General features: G+C 41.6%; 1 protein-coding gene across 6 annotated transcripts; it reads right to left on the bottom strand.

The window, feature by feature from the left end:
- Positions 1–6,799: 6,799 nt before the first annotated feature.
- Positions 6,800–12,908, bottom strand: LOC138146443 (ribosome biogenesis protein BMS1 homolog). 6 transcript variants are annotated; one of them, XR_011164483.1, is made up of 3 exons: positions 12,551–12,842; positions 11,838–11,980; positions 6,800–8,480 (listed from the first exon to the last, which is right to left on the bottom strand). XR_011164483.1 is itself a non-coding variant. In XM_069068361.1 (3 exons), the coding sequence occupies exons 1-3, from the start codon at positions 12,902–12,904 to the stop codon at positions 8,370–8,372; spliced, it is 369 nt and encodes a 122-aa protein (XP_068924462.1). In that variant the 5' UTR covers positions 12,905–12,908; the 3' UTR covers positions 6,800–8,369. The 6 variants fall into 6 exon arrangements, 3 of the variants coding, with proteins under 3 accessions (XP_068924462.1, XP_068924460.1, XP_068924461.1); XR_011164481.1 differs by having other exon boundaries at positions 12,493–12,841; XR_011164482.1 differs by having other exon boundaries at positions 12,572–12,839.
- Positions 12,909–14,541: the final 1,633 nt, after the last annotated feature.

The following is a 14,541-nucleotide window of genomic DNA, read 5'->3' as shown; positions in this document are numbered from 1 at the left end:
TTTTCAGAGGAATGATCCCACTCTCTTGAAGGGAGGATACTCAAAATTAAAGGACTAAAAGTCCATATCAACCCCCCTGAAACTGGTGACAGATGACCTCCTGGTAGATGGCAAGAGTCATCTGTGTTTCTTAAGGACAATGTAGCAACACTGAGGCAATGGATAATTATGGAGGGCCTACCATGCACAAAGTCAGTAGTCTCTGGGAGTTTGTAACTTAACAACTCAGTCATCATTTATCATGCCCCTTCTCTCTTGAGGTCAAGCAAAGAAGAACCCATCCTAATGGATGTCTGCCCTTCAAGTACTTGAAGCGGGCTCTCATGGTGTCCCTCCCCCAAGTCTTCTCACTTCCAGATTAGACATTCAGAATTCCTTGAAACAGACTTTCTAGTGTTAAACCTTTCGTTTGCATAAATCTTCAATTTAATTCAAAAATTACTTAGTAAGCACCTTTTACATCACAGGCACCAGACTAAGGTTCTAGAGAGACAAAGACAAAAAATGAAAATGGTTCCTGCTCTTTAGGAGTTCACCTTCTCCTGGGAAAAATATTCAAGTGAGTCCAAGGCCCCTCATTACCTTAAATGCTCTCAGGCCAGCTGAACAACACTGCTCCATCTACACAACACTTCTTTTGCCTGAGAAGTGGTCCCTGCTTTGGATCCTAGATGTTTTTCTTGGGCTATCTTAGAAGTCATTTTCTTGTTGATTGGTCCTCTATTTCCATAAGAGAAGAGGGGAGTGGATAGTAAATGAGGAACTGGTAATGGTCAGGTCTGTATTTAAGGCTGAGGGTCTGAAGACAGCAATGTGGAATATCTGGAAAGATAAGTTGGATGGAGCAAGTTGGTGGAGGGCTTGAAAGGCCAGTTTGTATTTTACCTAAAAAACAGTGCAGGGTGTCTGAAGATCAAGGGATAGGGCAATGACATGATCTTAGAAGGATTCTTGGGTTAATTCTGTGGAAGATGGGTGGAAATGAGAAAAACAGGAAGCTAGGAGATCCATTGGTGGCTATTATAATTTTCTAGCAGAGAGATGCTAAGGCCCTAAATAATTATAATCCTTCTCTAAGAATCTAAAGGTACAAACTTGAAGAGATTTTTATGGTTATTTTGAACTTGAGTAATAATGTGATTGCTCAGAGACCTGAGAGAAGTGATTATTTTTTTACCATATTATCCTGGGGGGGGGGGGGTACGTGCTCCTGGGTCTTGGGCAGGACCCCACCCAAGTAGAAGACCTTACTTCTGTTTAGAGATTAAACAGAATCTAATCTAGGTACATTCTAGCCCTAAACCATTAAGTCTATTCTCTTTGCACCCCTCTACTGGAGTTTAGGGTAACCCAGCTGATGAAGGAGAAAACCAACTGAGTAGTCTGGATAGAGATGGATTCCTTTGTCCAGATTTCTGGAGGTGGCTGAGTCTCAAGATCAAACCATGTTCTGAGCAGAGGGACTTGAAGACTTTTAGCCTACCTCCTCATTATGTCCACCCCCTCATTAATTGTTTACCAATCACGGCTGATTTTCAACTGTCAGACAGTCATCCTGGAAGAGGTGGAAAGGGAGGAAGAATGTCAGCTGGCCAAGAAGTCGGGGAGAGGATTACAGGTAGAGGGAATGCCTGGGCAAGGTCACTAGGGTGTGTGAATGATAGACTGGCTGTTCAGTTTGAGTGGAGAATGTAGGAGAAAGCTAGAAAGGTAGGTTGGGTTAAAAAATATTTAGGGCCTTAAATAGCAGGTTAAGTACTTGGTCTGAAGATCACCAGAGAGGGACAAATGGAAAGAACTTTAGAGCTTAGCTATTCCCACTGCTTTCCATGGATAAGGAAAACGAGGGCAGAGTACTTAATTGAGTTGCCACCAGGTCCAAAGGCCCTTTGACTGCAGCTGCACTATTTCTCCTTCCCTCTCTCAGTAGCAAAGGAGGAGTGAATGAAAGGTTGGGGGGCGGGAACTGTGTTGGGGAAAGGAGGTGAGGTATTGCCTACTTTGGGAATCTATGATTAGATCAAGCGCAGGGGTGTGGGGGTATGGCCCTCAAGGAATTAAGTGATGTTTTGTTCTATTTTAAAGTTTGTCTTCTTGAGTCATTCTTATCAGATAAAGAAATCTACCCTCCCCCCAAAAAAAACTATCTTACCAACCTATCTGTCAAGGTCAGAGCATTACCAGTATAAAGAAACAAAGTTAGTCCTTTTTATGACAAGGTAAAAACTAAAGTCAGGTTAATGGACATTATTACATTTCTTCTGTCTACGTAGGCAGTTTCAAAACAGAGCTGTTTTCAAGTAAAATTATTGAAGAGAACCTCTCCTACCAAGAGCTAGCAATGCCCAAGGCATTCAGGTCCCCCTCCTGGGTAGTTGAGCCTAGTCAGGAAGCTGGCCCAAGGAGTAGCTATCTCTATAGAGGAAGAGTACTCATTATAGAGGAGGAGGAGGAGGAGGAAGGCTTCAGCCTTGAGGTTGCTTGCTTATAGATATGGCACTGATATATGTCTTGGGTCTACTTTGCTTCTTCCTAATGGAAATGTGGCTGCTGTCCCTCTGGACTTGTGATTTCTAACCCAGGCCCCTAAGGAGATCTGAGATACCAGATGCCAGATCCATGAGTCTCACATTTCTAAATGATGTACTTGTGTTAAATGACGCATTTCTAAATAACATGAAAATTATGGATCTTGACTTATTCAAGGAATATGGATACATGGGGTGATAGGCATTCTAAGAAAATCATTCATCTGGCTTGGTCAGTTAAGGGTATATTGAGTCTCTGAGTGCTTGAGTAGGCCCAAGGCCAAGCTGAGCGGTGGGAAAGGATTGTGATTTGGGGTTATGTGTGTTTAGTTGTTGTTATGTGGGGATCTGTATTCATTTCAGAATTAAGCTGCCACTTGAGTAGCAGGGTTTAACACTACTAGGAGAATTACTATCCTAATTTCGCCAGGTGACTATAAGATCACAGTTTCAGGGAATGCTTACTTGTTGTGACAGAGTTCTCCCCCTACCCTGGAGCTCCCTCTACTTCAGGAATCACAAGACTCAGGCCTCCATTCCAAACCAAACCCAACTGAGGAGTGGGGGTCATTTCTTAATGACCGACAGCCAAACACTCTGTCAGAGTGCTGGGAAATGGAGAATATGAATATGGAAAAAAAACAAAACAGGAAATTCAAAAACAGAAAAAAGGTACAGAAAAGACCAGAGTAGTCTGGAATAGACTTTCTGCCATGTTTAAGCCCTTATAATAAACTGTCCAGTTTCAGTGTCTGAGACATGGCTATCAGAACATTTGTGGAGGATACTGGGAGAAGCTATTAGGACCTATGTCACCTCCCCAAGTCACCAAAAAATAACCCACATTTGTGGGTGTGGAACATGTACCCAAAGAACTCCCTAGTTGACTTGTTCAACAAAGCAAGACTATATATGGGGGAAGAATATTGGGGGTAGAGATCAGAAGAGTCCCAAATCTAAGGTCAGGAAATACAAGGAGCTTCACCTGACTGAGAAGCAGCTGTCCTTGTGGCCTATAAAAGCAAGCTAAGCTGGATGTATCTAGGATAGTCATCTCTTTTTCCCATGATTGCTATCTAATCTGTTCATTGTCCTAACAAAATGACATAATAGGTTCCTAATAAATCTTTGTTGCCTTAACTTGACTGTCTTCTATCTACTTTCCAGTTCTCTCCCTCAGACTTACAGGGAAGAGCAATGCTTTCAAATACATAAGATAAAGTAAACAGGATTACAAAAGAAACGTTAGTCAAAATAAATATGCTCTTCTCCATTCCCATTTAAATCCATGACCCACAGGAAATCAATCCTAAGGAAGTATTGAGGTTAAGACTGTCTTATCTAAAAAGCAAAACAAAAGCTTTAGTAAAAATGAATTTATTTTCAAAAGCCATTTCTTTCCTGCAAATTCTTCTCTAAGCCAAGAAAGCCTCACAGTTTACCTCTTCCAAAGGGAGAAAGATTTATTTAACTTTAATTAGGTCTTCTATTATACTAACCAAGACAGAAGACCAAGGATTTAGCCAGCATTAGCAGCTATCCTATACAAACTCCAGCCCTGGTACATCTTACATAGCTTGGGGTTCCAAACAAATACTCTTAAGGGCTCCTAACTCTTCTTTAGGTATAACGGGAAATATTAAGGTTGTTAGATCCCTATTTGCTGCCAGAAAAAATATGGTGCTGTGCCCACAGAATAGGTAAAAATGTATTATGTTCAACAGCAAGGAGAGAGTGCAGGGAAGATAACTTCCCGAAGGAAGTTACCCTCATCTTGTTGCCACCCGTCCTTGGGATGTTAATGTCTGAGTTTCAAAATCTCATGAAAAAGAATCATTAAAACACAGAGCAATTGGAAGTTTGTAGAATACTTTACTACTTTATCTCGGGCTGTTTTCATAACAACCTTGGGAGGGAGTAGATGAGTATTAGGGATTTTTAACACAACCTGTGATCTCAAAAGTTTAGGGAGCTCAGACTGAAAAACCTCCCTCTACCCAAGTAGATGGGCATATCTGCAAATGAGACTCTTAGAGGCCTAGGTCACAGAAAATGTCAGTGACTCACCCAAGGTCTTCAAAGACCAGCTCTTCATCCAAATGGTGCACGGCATCTGAAAGGTATTGTTCTCCATTTTCATACGTGGGGAAACTGAGGCTCAGAGTTCAATTACTTGCCCATGATCTCATAGCTAATAAGAAACAGTATCTTCCTGTTACCATATTCGGTGTTCTATTCACTGTCACAGGTCCAGTATGCTCTGGCCCAGGTCTCTGGTCTGAGGAATCCAGTGTCACGTGATACTACAAAATGGGTCTTCACAAAGACCTGAGCCCAAAACCTTCAACAAACTGTTGACATGTATTCATGTCCACCATGTTCAAACACTGCTAAATGCTAAGAGTCAGAGACATTAAATATTACTTCCAAGGAGCTTAGAATCCAGGGTGGGAAATGAGGCAAAGGATAAGTAAACAAAATTCAGTAAACACTTTCTGAAGATGTATACAAAGAAAATTACCCTTCAAAATGGCTATAGGAGTGGATGCCCTGACCATTAACCATGGTCAATATAAGTTTTTTCTATGCTCTGAACTCAGCTGACAACGGATGAGGCAAATATCTCTACTTCTCCCTCAATGTATGACCAAAGGCAAATCCTTTCCCCTTCCCCTTTCTTCAGATATAAAATCTGGTGGCTTTGGGGGTAGAAGGGCCTTAGAGACATGACACATTTTTGGGAAGGCCCTTGTGCTGGGTGCTCCTCTCAGCACCATCTGGTAGCAGGGGGGCTATGACAAAGCTCTCAGAGGTCCAAGCCCTGAGCTTCTGACCCTGCAGTCACTGACTCCTGTCCCAGTCCCTTGCCCTAGCTCTGGTCTCAGCAGAGTACTTAGGGAGTGAGGTGCACAGGGCCAGAATAAACCCAGCTCAACCAGGCCTGAGCTAGCAGCACCAGTCAGAGGGCACATATCCTTGTGCTTCTCCCAGCCAGCAAGGCTGAGGAACTTGGGGGTCCTCTCTGCCTACCCCACTCTTGATACTTGTTTGACTTCAGGCACCTGGTACTGAGGGAGCTGCAAAGATGTCCAAACTCTCTCCAAGATGTTCCTGCTTTGCCTTAACTACTGGAAAGTAGAGACTCCTGCGGAGTTCAGCAGAGTTCTCAGGGTAAAGATATCCTGACCTACAAGGTCAGTTACACCAGGAGACTATTACTACTGTCATATTCCACAAAGTTGTGACTGCCTCTCCTGTTATCAGATCATTCACTTTGTTAGGTGTCTTTGGGTCCAGCCTCTTTCTGTTTATCTTTACTATTACCCACAGGTGGCTGCTATAGAAATTTCGGGTACCTGTTTCCCTAAGTTTGTGTTGGAGGAAGGGATCTAAGGGGAAAAGTCTGCAATCTGGGACACAGGTTTCCCCATGCTTGCCTCTGCAGGGGCACATTTAGTGCCCTGATTTTTCTGCCACTGGTGCCAAATGCACCAAATATTTTTATGAGGGTGGGCACAACAGCTCCCTTAGCCTGAACTCAGGAGAGGCAGAACCCATGCCAACTGAGGAGAAGCAGCCCCTCAAGAACTTAAGCCTGGAGAATGGAAAATCCTGGAAGGTACAAAGCCTGAGGAGAACTGAGTACTGAGGAGAAATTCCAATGGAGATGGTCAATGAGCTTATGCTGACCCATCACAGACCCTGCAGCCATACCCAGGACAGAGACCATTAGCATGTTCTCAACCAAGGCTAGAGGGCATGAGACCCCAGGGTAGAGGAGCCTTCCTGGCATCACTGAGTTCTTTGTCATAAGAAATTGACTGGTTTGAAAGGATAATTGGTATATATAGCTCTGCCTCGTTGCCTGCAAAACTTTTCTTCATTTTTCCCCCCACTGCCCTGAATATACAAAACACACCTTGCCAACTTCTCATCATCTGTTACTTCAAAAAGAAAGGCTTCTCCAAGGACTTCAAGGTTTCCAACAGTCCTTACCTGGCTTATAACAAGGATTATGAGAAGGCCATGCTGATAGAGTTGAATCACCGAATTCTCTGTATGAGCTTTCCCACATCATCAAGTTTGTAGAGTGCTTTGCATACCTAAAACCTCTGAGGGAGGTACTCCATAGTTCTCACTTTCAGGTTCACAGGTTGGATTTCCAAGGGAAGAATCTACACCAGCTTCTAGGGATGACCCACTGGTTCTGCCATTCTAAAAATCATTGAGCCCCAACTGGCAGGCTTCTCATAAAACAATAAGCCAACAGATACAATTAGCTCTTGGCAAAGGCATTTATTAAGATGGAATAGTAAGAATAAAACAAAACATGTTCCCATAAAACTGGGCTGCACCCTCCCACAAGTACAAATAATATCTTTGGGAAGAATGGACTCAAACATCAATAAGGATAGTAAGGTGTATGTGTATGAAAGACTTGTAGCAAAGGAAGACTCAGAGCACCTGGTACTGCAAAGTCTGGATTCCTTTCTCTCTCCACTGAATCCTCACACACCTTCCCTTGGGGGCTGTGTCTCTGCTGGGTGGGCTGCTCAGCTGGGATGTCAGGTTCTTTTCCTCTGCAGAGCCTGCCTGGATTGCTAAAGCTTTCTGTCTCTTGAGTTTGTAGCTTGCTCTCTTCTCTGCTTCCAGGGACTCTGAACACTATGACACAGTAGGCTTCAACAAGGGGTCGGTCACCCTTTGCCTGAACACTTCCTTCTGGCAGTGGTAGCACATTGCATTTTTGAGGAACTCTAATTTTTAGAAAGTTTTCCTAAAACCGAGTCAAAACTTGCTTCCTTGTCATTTCCACCCACATAACAGTTCTTCAGATGACTGAAGTAACTGTCTTCAATTACTTCAATCTGAGGTCTTCTCTAAACTATTCTTAATTCATCCCACTAGTCCACCTTTGATATGGTCTTCAGATCCATCTTCCTTGTCACCCTCTCTGGGCCAGCTCAGCAACATCTTTCCTAAGTGTGGAAGCAAGAACTAAACCTAATACTGCAGACCTGGCATGTTTGACTTCCACAGAACAGAGGGAAGGCAGTCACAGACTTCATTCAGGAATTACAGAAGTTAAGTCTAAAGCTATAATAAGTTTCTGGCAGACACAATACTCTGACATTTTAAACTTGTAGCCAACTTAAAAAAAAAAACCCTAAGGTCAAGCTACAGGAACTATAGTCTAAACTTGTGTATTTGATTTTCTAAAGCATATAATTTCACATTCAGAATCCTGAATTGTCAAACCTTGAAAAGGCCTTAGAGACCAACTAATCAGATACCTCCATTTTTATAGATGAGAAAATGAAAGTCTTAATCCTATTAAATTTCATTTTATTGAATGTGATTCATAATTCTAGGCTATCAAGATTTTTAATGCCCTTTCTGTCATCCAATTTATCAACATCCATAAATTTGGTAAATGTAACATCTGTTTCTTCCTCAAATTTCTGATAAAAATGTTAAATGAAGAGGGGTTAAGGATAATCTCAAGGCATTTCACTGACCACCTTCAGCCAGACTCATCTATTATTCAGTTTCTAAAAGAAAGGAGACTAAAGGACAATCAACTTTGTTGCTGCTTCCTGTGCAATTTTGTTTGATCCCCTTCAAATGAAGGAAAAAAATCTCAAAAACATCCTTATCATGGAGGGTAACAGCAAACAACAGAATGTTCAAATGATTCCTGCTTCAACCCCCTTTTTTCAGTAAATAGGGGAAGGTCCAATATGCCACCCTGCCTCTATAAAACCTAACCCATTCTCTCCCCCATCCACAAAGTTAGTAAATCTTCCTTCTACACAAGCGTTTTGTGTGCTAGAAAGTGGATCACATCTGAAAGGCAGTGAAAGCATACCACCTCCTCTTCCTCTGGCTTGGAAGATTTTCCCTTGTGTACAACCCCAATATACAGATCTTCAAAGACACCACAGAGCTCTTCTGTTAAAAAAAAAAAAAGAATCATCAAAGGATGACTGTGAAACCCACAATTCCACATACTTCACAGTGAGCCCCCGATCACCTAACACTTTTCTTTCAAGATTCACTATACAGAAACAGGTCCCCCCTTTCTCCTTCCCTTTGCCAATCAGACTTCTGCATTCTTTGCCTTTTTTCAACAAATGCAAGTCACCATCTTTTAAGCACCTACCAGGAACAAGGAAGAAAAAATTCAGTGGTCCTTCTCCTCAGAGAGTTTATAGTCATTTGACAGGAAGAACAGAACCTACACACAGAGAAGGCAAACTTGGGGGAGGGGCGGGGAGGAAAAGAACACTGCCAACTATGGCAGCATCTATGCTTTTTGTGTTATGGTCCCTTCTAACCTCTCATGAGGTAAGATCAGTAAAAAACAAAAACAAACAAACAAAGATCAGTATTTTGATCGTAGGCACCAAAACACTTCATTTAAACTTCCCAGCTACAACACAGCAATACGGTTTACATCTGCCTCTGGCTCTCACTGTCCCAAGAAATTTTACATCTTGCTTTTGTCCTAAAGGCTAAACTCCTCTTTGATGCCTGCCTCAAGCACAGAGCAAAATACAGAGCCCACAACCCTGGGTAGCAAAGAGGGAAGAGGCTAGCCTGCTAACCAGAGAAAACTAAGGCAAAGAGATTTTAAGTGACTTACTCAAGCCGGCATCAGAGTATGGTAATGCTACCAGTCCCACAACTTGTCCAAGATCACACAGTCACACAGACAACACAAAGAAAAGGGTCCTTGTTACATTTCTAAACCCAGTCATTAAGAGCTTGATAACAAAATTTGAAACCCACCCCCACACATACACATTTTTCCAATTTCCATTTAATTTCAGCAAAAGAAAATTTCTGCAAAGATATTTTTCACAGCCTGTCCCAACATCCCTCTAAACCCAGGGCTCTTAACCTTTTTCTGTGTATCCTAGCCCCCTCCTGCCCCAAACAATGTGAAGACTATGGACCCTTCCTAACAATATTTTTAAGTACATCAAAAACCAAAAACAAAACAAAACAAAAACCACAGGAAACTAAGGAAACCAATCATAGTAAAATAGAATTGGAGAAAAAATTTTAGGCCATGAATACAAACTCCTATTCTAAACAAAATAGTCTCTTAACCATTACCTCTAGGTCCAGTTGTACCACAGAAACTAGCTCACTTTTTTTACAGTTGACTGAGACCCTACCTCAAGCCCAAGTAATTAGGTTCCCCCTTAATTAGCCTGTGATTTTGTCCCTTCCAGCTCAGTCTCCCACAAACTGGGCTGCTCCTTAACTTCCCTACTGGGCACTACAGGGACTGAATTTCCTACCTCTAAACCCCAATATGTAGCACTTGCACTACAACACAACTCCAATAATAACCAGCTTGACCCTCTGCTGTTTGCCTGTCCTGCCCACTCCTGGAATCACTGCCTTGGTTTGGAATCGACATCTCACCGATCCTTTCTCCCATGGATTCTTTCACCTCCAAGTTCTGGGCCAACCTTCACACTTCTCTCCTTAGTTCTCCAAAATAACCAAAAGCTGGTCATGTTCCCATGTTCAAACTACCCAATCTTTAATCTTTGGGTCTGACTGAACTCCTGGTTAAGGCCCTGCCCAAGTGAGGACATCCCACTGCTACCAAGCCCAGGTTCTAACTACAATTACCACACTCTACCTAACTGAAGAGCTTAATAAGAGGAAATAATAATAATTAAAGATTAATGATAGAGAAAATAATACCACTAACCAGAGTTTACGCTGTTATTCCCAACAATGAGAGGCCAAAGGGGTATAGAAGAGAAAATTTAAATAGACTCTTTTCAAATGAGAGAAAGTAACTCTTCTGACACTGTTTTAAAAGAAGGTTCAAACTCAGGTCCAGTCAACCTCTATGGTTAACAGGTTTCTTTACTACTTGTAGTTACTTTATCTACAATAGAAACTAAGAATTCCAATCTCTTATTTTCTTGCTAAAATTATATATAATAAAGCAGCCAGCACAGAGGATGCCACTAACACCTTTTTTCTGTATCCTCATGTTTTCTTCTAGGAAGTGACCACCATCTTTACATACACACAATCAACCAAAGGTACAGACAAATGTAACTACACCTAGGGCGTACTGTTGATTTTCCTCTTGTAAAAACCGTGTCAATTTTTGTGAATTGGAGTTATCAAGAGCCACACTGCTGATATTCCCATTTTGTAGCATATATTAGATAGACTTTAAAAAAATGTTCATGATAAAAAAACAAGGTACAGAGACAAGAAAACTTGAAGGAAAAACACAAATCTTTATAACAGACAATTTCCCGTCAGAGCAAAACAGAAATACTCAAACTAAAGTCAGAGAGGGATAATCATCCATCTAGAAAAACTCAAGAATTACAGACTCATAGAATTGTAAAGCTGGCCCTTAGATATTTTCTTACCTACCCATAATGGGAAGTTTTTTACCCTGTTGGGTATGAAGATTCATGTAAATTCTCTGGGCCTCAGTTTCCTTGGCTATAAAATAAGGCAGATGAATACATGATTGCTAAGGTCCCTTCTAGCTCTAACATTCCATGAGTCTCTATTTATCTATATGTATAACTGAAAAATGTGAAAACGAAGTCACGTCAAATTCATACTTTTCACATAGGTGTGGCTTCAACTAACACAGATTACCACCCCTTACAGCTTGGCAGATGGTTTTGAGAGCTGCCTTGATCAAATAATTCATCACTCCAATGTCAAACTGGGCATTTCAACAAAAAAAATTCTGCAAAGAAAATTTTCACAGCCTGCCCTAGTATCCCTCTAAACCAGAGGCTCTTAACCCTTTTTGTGTGTCCCACTGCCACACACACACACATACACACACACACACAGTGTGATGAAGACTATGAACCCTTCCTCTGAATGTTCTTAAATACATTAAAAATGAAAACAACAGAAGTACTAAAGAAAACAAGCATAGTGAAATAGACTCCTAAATGAGAGGCTGATCCTTGTACAACTGACGTCTAATAAAAATGACTGGGGGGGGGGTCCTCAAGATAACCCCCAAAATGCTAGGAATCAGAATCAGTGATCCTAAAGAGAATTCCTGGCACACCCCAGAAAGTTAACATAATTTCTCCTTTCTAAGGATGAGTGATATACCCACAGACACAACAGTTCAATCTGCAACAATATTATCCTCAATAATCACTAAACCCTTCACAGATATGAAGGATCCATGCTCAGCTAAGCAGAGCATAAAGCAATCCGTTTCCAGGAAGAGCCAGGTCTCTCAAAGAACAAAGCATGGAGGTCTGTCTGCATTCCTACATGCCTTACCTCCTCTAAATCCCAATCTTGTGGTGATTCCACAGGAAACTTGGAACAGTCCAAAGAGCCAGCCTTTCGCTTGGACTCTTTGACACGGAACAAGCCTCCAAGCTTTTCATTCTCATCACCTTCTTCATCATCATCCTCGGCCACTAAAGGAAACACCAATGGGAAAGGTATGAAAAACACTACAACTCCACAATAACCCCTTCAAGGGCGAGAATTTACCAGAGGCAAGACAAAAGTGAGAAACCAGAGGATCTGAGTTCTAATTTTGCCTGCGCCCTGACGGCCCTAAGATCCAAGCCAATCATTCATTTTCTTTACGTTTCAATACCACCATCTAGAAAATGCTATTTTGGATCACTAAAGAGAATTCTCTTAGGAGTCGATTACAAAATTCTTTTTTAAAAAGCAGCTTCTCCCCCCCCCCCTTCTTTTCTAGTCTGTTCTTAGTGTTCGTGGCAGGAAAAATGCCTATTCTGAAACATAGGGGCTAGCTAAGAAGACAAAAGATGGAGATCAGTTTTAACCCATTTATCAAAAATGAAACACTAGAAAAAAAAGATCACGGAAAGTCACTAATTTGCCCAGTAGTGTATGTGTGTATGTGTATGTGTGTGTGTGTGTGTGTGTGTGTGTGTGTAGATGGATGGACAGATACATAAAATACTGTGCGTGTACACATCGTATTCCTCCTCTTCTCTCCACAAATCTTCCACCTCAAGACTCTCATCTTCCACCTGGTGAACGCCCTCGCCTGTGCGATGCTGGCACTTCGGGAGCCTTTTCTTAGCGCCTTGTTCTGTTCCTGAGCCTTCTTCCAGTGAATCAAAAGACTCTGCTTCAGAGGTCGCATCTCTTGTTGGTCAGCCCCGTTCCCTAAGGCTCTCTTCCTCTCCACTCCCTTTCACCCTCTGCAGCTCCCGCTTCTCTCAGCAATTAACGTCTTCCGACTCACCGGAAGTAGAAGTCCGTCCTGAGCTTTCCTCCCCGTCTCCCCCTAGACCGTGGAACAAAGTGTCCGGAGAAAAAGGAAGGGACGCTTTTTCCGAGACGCAGAGACTGAGACGCATTTGATTGGTTGGCGCTGTAGCGCCAGCACGCATGCGCGCTGTTGGGGGGGCGGGGCGTACCAGTGTGAGATCCCAGCAGGTGGAGTGAGGCTTCTGGGGTCTTCTTTAACGGGCGTGGCCAAAAGTCTTGGGTCTGCTCTTTTCCAGCCTTTGACTAGAGGGATTCCACTTAATTGCAAAACATTTCTGGTCCCTCTTGTAGTAGTATAGCCATATATAGATATTAAACCATATATAGATTTATAGAAATAGATACATAAACAAATACAGATAATCCTGTATATACGTGTACAAAAAATCATGTGTATGTGTGTATATACAACCATATATATGTATGTGGCTATATGTTTTATTTATAACCATTATATATAAAATACATATATGCATGCATTAAACATGATAGTAAAGCTCCACTGATTGAGAAAATGCACCGTGGAAATGTTTGGTGAATATATAGTAAAGTACCCCAGCAGTGATTTCATGCCCCTAACCCCAGGGCACTCAGACCACACCACAGGAACCATGTTGCTCTTTTTGCTTGTTTAGTACTTTACAAAGAGATGGGATGGAATGGAGATTTTGGAGAATGTCTAGTCTAATCCCCTCATTTTACAGTTGGGGAAACTGAGACCCAGAAAAGTGAAGCAATTTGCCCCAAGTGACAATTTTTTCTAGTCCAAATCCAGCATTCCTTCTACCACAGCACAATGCCTCCCATATAAATATAGTAGCTGGCATTTGTTCATCACTTTAAAGTTTATAGATCACTTTACAGATATCTCTTTTTATCCTCTCAACAACCCTGGGAGGTACCTGCCATTATTATCCCCATTTTACAGATGAGGAAACTGAGGCAAGTTAAGGGATCTTCCCAGGATCAACCAGCTAGTTAATATCTGAGGCTAGATTTGAATTTATGTCTTCCTAATTCCGGACCAATTCCCATCTAACTACTCTATCAACCAACCAGTCTATAAATTTTCCTGTTAGAAGAAGTAACATATTATAGACTTGGCTTAAAACAATGACAATATATACAGCTTCTGGGTCACATAAAGAAGTACTCTAAGTAGTCATAAAGAAAGAACTCAAGTACCAAAGAGTCCTAGTCAGGATCACAAACACAATTTAGCAACTACAAAGTTAAAGGAGTAGAGAATACTTGGACTCCAGTATTCTAGGAGGCAAAGGCTTGCAGTCAATAATAACTTCCGCAGCAAAGTGAATATTAAGAGGGAGGGGGGAGTAAACTTTTTTTTTTATTTTTCAAATGCTTTATTAACTCTGATTTACATCATTCATTTCTGCCAGATTTTAAGTTACAAATTTTGTCCCCATTTTTCCCCTACCCATGACCCCAAAATAGCAGTCCCACAGGATATCCCCTCCTCCAATCAGCTCTCTCCCATATCTTCTCCCATAACCCCTTCCACTTTTCCATTAGGGAATGGTGGATCTCTATGCCCCAATGCCTGTATATCTTATTTCCCAATTACATGTACAATAGTATTAATAATAGTTTTGATTTTTAAAAATTTGATTTTAAAACTTTGAATTCCACATTCATTCCCTTCCTCCCTTGACACCCACCCTTACTGGGAAGATAAGCAATTCAGTATAGGTTGTACATGTGTGGC

The sequence above is a fragment of the Petaurus breviceps genome, unplaced genomic scaffold, assembly GCF_028583685.1.
Source record: "Petaurus breviceps papuanus isolate PSGF00001 unplaced genomic scaffold, PetGlider_PUasm1.0 90762, whole genome shotgun sequence".
Classification (NCBI taxonomy): Eukaryota; Metazoa; Chordata; class Mammalia; order Diprotodontia; family Petauridae; genus Petaurus; species Petaurus breviceps.
Note: the sequence above shows the minus strand (reverse complement) of the source record. Positions and strands in the feature narration are given on the sequence as shown.